We start from the raw sequence: 6,849 nt of genomic DNA on the forward strand, positions 1-6,849 counted from the left end.
AATTATGATTTTATTATCTTTCTATACCCAAGGTTTGACTATTTCAGTATTAAACGCAAACAGGAATGGTTTTTCGAGTCATTTGATTTTAGCTGCAAAAAGAAAAATCACACCACTGCATCGAACGAACACATTTTTAATAAACACGTTTCCGATTGCAACCGCAACTCGCGTTGATAGAAATGCATAAAAGTAGAGGGTTTATAGAAAATGTAAAATTTACAATGTTATCCGTTCAATATTCTAAACGAAAATTTATTGAAGTAGAAATTGAGAGAAACTTGAAGAATTAATTAATCGTCTTTGGGATTGAAAAATACCTAATAGAAACCAAAAATTATTTATGCATCTTTATGTTCTTGCTTCCAAGGGTGGTCCTTGATATGGATTATTCAAATTTCTTGCTCCCAGGTGCTCAAATTCTCTCAAATTGATAAAAAAATCTCTGAAAGTTATTAACTCTAACATAGTCCGCACTCCAACCAAAGTATCTTGGTTCTTCTTATTAAGTAAATACTAATTTTATAAGATATATCAAATTTTTGTCATTTTTATTTATGATCAAAATAAGCAAATACAATGACATTCTCATAATTTTGATTCACTTGTCGCTGAAGAAAATGGAATTTTATCCATGTTATTTACATAAAAACTTTGGTTGGAGTGCGAACTATCTTAAGGTTAATATTAACAGCTAAAACTTTCAGAGATTTTTTTTTAGCAATTCGGAAGCATTTGAGCCCCTGGGAGCAAGTAAATTCAAAAACATCCCTATTAAAGACCACCCTTGTTTATATTCAATTCCACAATTCCGGTGACAATGTTTGACGACATTGCCCATTTTAGGTGTTCGCCATTTTAATAATATGAGAATATCCAATTTGTTAACTATTTGGTTCTCAGGCAATAAATATAAATGCTAAAACAATTATAGAATAAAAAAAATATTTTTAATATATCTATATTTTTAATATCTGCACATATTTCATATGGAACATCAGCAGATTTTTGATAGTGAGACAAGAAAAGTGTCTAAATCACATGCCAAGTGGGTGGACATTCGGGTATGTAGATATCTAATTTTATCTGAAGTTTTATGTATTTCCTGCACGACTATTAGATTTAGTAAAACTTATTTTCTCAAGGTATATTTTCGAAAAACTTTCATTTCTATAAATGGCTAAAATATTCTATAAGCTATTTTTCCTTAGAATTTCCTTTATCACTTGTAGTTGTAATTAAGTTATGGGGTCTGTGGATCCGCAAACGCGGGTATTGTATTGGAATTCGCAATTACCAAGTCCGCACGGAATAAGATAATTCAGGGCAACTTCTAATGAAAGAGATAATTGCAATTACAAAACCATTAGATTCATTAGAATGAAAAGCAGCCCGCGAAACCGCCGCTTCTGCTGTATTTACTGGAAGGGTAATAATTTTAAGGTTTTCTGAAGTGAATGCGCCGAGTAATTCCCTTCAATTAAAAACTTATTCGATTGGAAATTGACGGCATAGCAAGAAGGATTGAAAACGCAATCGCTTTGAATAAACGAAACGCAATTAGTTTGATTGCAAAATAGTTGAATCTCTTTACAGAGGGTACTCAGTGACCTACCTAGATTTAACTGCGTTTGTGTACGAACGCAAATATTTCAATAGAAGTGATTGCTGGTGAATTTATATCTGCACTTGATGAAACTATTTTAATATATCACAGAGTTTAACATACCTACCGCTAATCCTCTGCAAAACTTGGAAATAGGATACGGACAACATCAAATCTCACAATAAATTATTTCAAAAACACATCGAAATTTCAACTACATTTATTAGGAAAATTTTCCTCAGACATATCTTATATATAGAATTCTGTACGGATGTATGATTTGATACTTTTCCTAAACGGTTATTCGTATTTTGATAATTCTTTTTACAGTTTGTCAAAGGAAATTTTCAAGATTTAATAAACGATAAAACTATGCTAATGTTGTAGAAATAAAAGACAAAAATTACAAAAAAACTTTCTTCAAGCTTTTCACAGTTGATAATATGGATATGAGAAAATCACAAATTGTCACTATTAATTCAATATTTCTATAGTGTGAAATCTAAGTTACTTAATTCTGAATTTTAAAGTTCTTAGACTTTCAACGAAATTTATCAAATTCAATTGACCATTTATAAATGCTGAGACAATCAGAGCATCATCAAGAGATTTAATCAAAGAGTAAATTCCGGAAATGAGGAATTCCATAATAGTCCATCCATAGTAGTTAATTATTGCGTCTATGTTTCATTACGCAATGAGCTATCTGGCGCGTTATCAATTACGAGCCCCATCCGAAGCACTGTCATCGATATTTGACACCCTCCACTGTGCTCCACATCCCCCATTAGACAGGGAATCGAGCTATCCACCCCGAAAACGCACTAGCTCACAACTAGTTTATTCGAATCAGGGCTTTGGAGAATTTGTCCCTGACTGGAAACTAATATATAGACGAATGACACTGGATTTATAGAGTGAATCGGTGTTGGGGTACAGAATATATGTATTTATAAATTCGGAAAAGGTTTCGATTTTTGAAACAGTTTTCATACTTTTCTACTAAGATTATTCTTATAAATCAAAATGAAACTCAATATTGTGTTAGGCATGCTTAAACTCCAAAACGGCTAGCCCGATTGGGCCACTTTTAGTCTTAAAATATTTGTGCTAATCCAGAGATTGAGGGAAAACTGGTAAATTATTTCAAAACTTTACATTTTTAATTTAAATTTTTTTGTGAAATCGTAATTTCAAATAAAACCATGTATGGCGGCTCATACGTCAAATGTCAAAAGGTTTTGACAGATTATGTTCAATTAAATATAATACGATGTTTTAGATAAATATTATTAAATTGTAGTAAGTAGCTTTATTTAATTGTAAGATTTGACATTTGAACGAGAACAGTTGTTCCACTTACCATGTAATTAGTATTAACATACATTCATTGGCTGTTAATTTTTTTTGACTATTTCGCTAGCTATACAGTCTCATTCTTTGAGCAGATGTAGTATGTGCCTTGTCTATAAAAATAATTTCTAATAATATATAGTATATACGAATAATACAAATTATTTCAGTAAACTTACGTTTCTTACACGGCACAGATTTTTCATTTGTTTCATTATGACATACTACGTATACGCATACAATCAAAGCAAACATACTCGCGACACGACGACCAATCACAATCGACACGTATAGAAATGATCTCATAGAGAGCGAAAGACGAATCATTGGCACTCGATTCGAGCGTAACGTTCTTCCGTTGCATTTTCACAGATTTACACTCTAGTTGTATCTAAAGAAGTTTTACTTCAAAAAACATTATTAAACGGCTCGCAAATGTGGTTAGAAACACAAAATATCAACTTTTTTTAAATGTTGATATGAAAATTCGCTTTTTGGCTTTATGAGACTTTTTTTTCAAATCATACTTTTTTAAAAGCATGTACTCTGAAAGTACTCATTTGTAATTACAGAACATTTCCAAATTATATTAAATTTTCTAATTTTCTAATAAAACAAATATTTTAGCACCGTTGTCCCCTATAAAACAAACCCACACAAATATTATTACACACATAGTTCACTTCATTACTCATTGCAGTTGGAGTTTACATGCCATTGCGGAATAATGTTTACGTTTTGTTAAATGTAAAATCATCACACACTAATTAACGTTAACGTTTATTATCTACGACCATAAATTAATTTTCGGTAAATTATATTATACTGCTGTTGTGCGAAATGTTCTCTGCTTGTTTGAAACAAATTAATTGTGCGTTATGTGCATCACTTGAACGAATTGTTCTACACATATAATGAAATTGTTGAATGAATTTTGATGGAATTTTACTAAAAATATATTATTAATTTAATTTAATCTATTTATTAAAAACATAATAATTATACTACATTATAGTCAGACTAAAATTATGAAATTTTAATGAAAAATTTATGGTGAAAGATCAACTGTATTATTTTTAGTACTGAAAAACGAAGATGGGTGCTGGTCAACCAAAAAGAAATAGTTATTAAATATGCCCTCAATTTAATTAACCAAATATCATTTATCCAACAATTGAATGTCTAGTATGCATGTAAACTAACCATTATCAAACCATTATGCTTTATTATGTTCTAAGGTTAGCATCTGAGCAAAACACAACTGCCAAGACTGTGTCCGATTAATTAATACTCGTCCCTGGAGCACAAGTATACTAGCCAGAACAATTAGGCGAATTCCTAATCATTCACTATTCCAAATGTAATCAAATTTACTAATTGGTTACGTGCACTTAACATTCTAAAGACCAGATCATTCAGAAAATGGAAATTCGTAGTTTTACCTAATTAATACATCCTGTATCACTGTACTTTGGATAAATTGTGACATCTAAAAATTTTGTCCAATATAAATTTTGGCATATCAAATGACAGTCGTGAAATGTCAAATATTATATTACTAAATTTAGTTTCAACTATATTAAATATAAATATTTACAATGTCAGAAGCAATTTCCGAACCCGAGCAACCAAAGAAAGTTTCAATAAAAAGTTTGCCTAAAGGGACATACTTTCTGCTAGCTCAAACGTTTCCTGTAACCTTAGGGATGTTCAGCGCCCAATCAATATACTCGCTTTACATAAGAAACAAACTTGGATTTGGCACAGATACTACAGTCGCAATAATCCACGGAACTAAAACTATAATATCCGTATTCTTCCCAATCGGAGCACTGATTTCGAGCAGTTTTGCAAATAGATTCATAATTTTAGTATTTGGTGATGTGTGGCAAACAACAGCAAGGTCATTGTTGTTTATAGGTTCATTTCCACCTATGAAAAATTATGCCAGACAATTCACATACGCTTTTTGGGCCCTACACTCCTGCGGCATGATCATAATGGCAGGGACATTTCCAGCTTTTGAAGGAGATCAGTTCGAATTACCTGAACAACATGATATTCTAGTCCATTATTACCGCATAGACTACATATTTAGAAGCAGCAGCGTCCTACTGGCATATTTTCTCCTACCTTTGTTAAAATCAGAAGTACCATGCATGGGTGACCAAGAGTGTTACCCCATACCATTTGGAGTATCAATAGCAAGCTATATGTTAGAAATATCATTACTAGTAGCAGGCTATAAATTTTATACAATAAAAAAACCAACTACTAACATGTCTTCTGGAATGGTAAAATGTGTAAGACATGCTTTAAAAATGTGGTCAAAAGAACGTAAAACCAATCCCAAAGAACATTGGCTGGATTATTCCAAAGCTGATTTTGGAGAACAAATGGTAAGTGATATTAAAACTTACTTACGCATTCTGTTGATAATGGTGACGATACCGACGTTTTATTCTATGTACAATCAAGTAAATACTAAATGGTTATTTCAAGCTGCTAGAATGGACGGTCGTATTGGATCGTATACAATTATTCCTGATCATTTTCTTCTTTTAAACCCTACACTTGTCCTGGTTTTACTGCCAGTTACTATGAACTTTATAGATCCGTACATTTTAAGATTTGGAATGGACAGGTCGTTGCGAAGGATGATATTTGGAGGTACGTCATTGGCAATTGCCTTTGCAATATCCGGAATAATTGAATCGCGGATCAAAATAAAAAATCCCGACTCCGTTCAACCGCCTGCTAACCAAGCTGAGATGAGATTTTATAATGGTTTGAATTGCAGTTATGTAATGTATGCATCAGATATTTTTCCTCGCGGAATTGTAATGAGTCCGTTAAGTATATACACAGCAAAGCACATACCAATGCATGGACATAAATCATTTAACTTGTCAAGTAATAGCCCTTGCGCTACGTTCAAGAACAAAACAGTATTTATTGAAGAACAAGCATCAGTATCAGTTTTCATAAACACTGACGAAGTCAAAGGCGAGGTCGAGGTATCAGCATTCATAGAACTCGATAAATCTGAATCGGGTCTTCCACATCTAACTGTGTTAGGTGCCGAACCGGGCGATCAGATATTAGTTAAGGATTCAAACGCTGTAAAGATCAAAGTGCTTACGAGATCGATGCATACAGGCGACATATACACCGCAAACAGCCGTCCGAGGGTAGTGGAAGTCACCCCCGACGAATACTCTCTAGTGCGAAAGGGTGGCAGGATACTGACCCAATTCGATATGCATTTAGGCGGTGCATATGCTGCGATACTTTACGGAGACTCGGCCACGTTCTACGAGATTCGTGAACCCAACTCCGTACACATATTATGGCTACTGCCTCAGGCTATCATTTACAGCATCGGGGAGATTTACTTCATGATCGCCTGGCAGGATTTCAAGTACACCCAAGCGCCTGCCACACTCAAATCGGTTGTGTGCGCCACAGCGGAATTCTGCGAAGGAATCGGCGACGCTATAGTGGTCATAGTCACTTTTTGCGCCACTTTCGATCAGGACCACGAATTTTTTCTATTTTCTGGGTTACTGATAATTGATATGATATTGCTGGTTATAATAGGAATTCATTTTAAACCTCAAGATCCTACTATCAAATTGATTTGATAATTTACTAGATGTCCCACATTATCACTAGATAATGTATATTCTAATAATTAGACAAGTGTTATAAAAATGTAAAATATACTTTTTATACTCTGGTAATAAACGAATTACCACTATACCAAATATGTGAGTTTAAAATGCGATAAATACATGGGTTATATAATTGTTTATACTACGTAGTTTAACATTTTTAAGAACAATTAGGTGTAAGTGGCATTTTGTATTAGGGCAAATTGCAACATGTGT

General features: G+C 33.1%; 1 protein-coding gene across 1 annotated transcript; it reads left to right on the forward strand.

Moving 5' to 3' along the window:
• The first annotated feature begins 4,557 nt into the window (after positions 1-4,557).
• Positions 4,558-6,603, forward strand: LOC113367536 (peptide transporter family 1-like). Its single transcript, XM_026609135.1, has one exon. It carries the CDS (start codon positions 4,558-4,560, stop codon positions 6,601-6,603), a length of 2,046 nt encoding a protein of 681 aa, XP_026464920.1.
• The last annotated feature ends 246 nt before the right edge of the window (positions 6,604-6,849 follow it).

Source organism: Ctenocephalides felis, unplaced genomic scaffold, assembly GCF_003426905.1.
Source record: "Ctenocephalides felis isolate EL2017-DRISC unplaced genomic scaffold, ASM342690v1 CF-g0.4_SCAFFOLD_01170, whole genome shotgun sequence".
Lineage (NCBI taxonomy): Eukaryota > Metazoa > Arthropoda > Insecta > Siphonaptera > Pulicidae > Ctenocephalides > Ctenocephalides felis.

Coding starts and splice junctions, on each gene's coding strand:
- LOC113367536 (XM_026609135.1), top strand. CDS start 4,558: ATGTCAGAAGCAATTTCCGAACCCGAGCAACCAAAGAAAGTTTCAATA.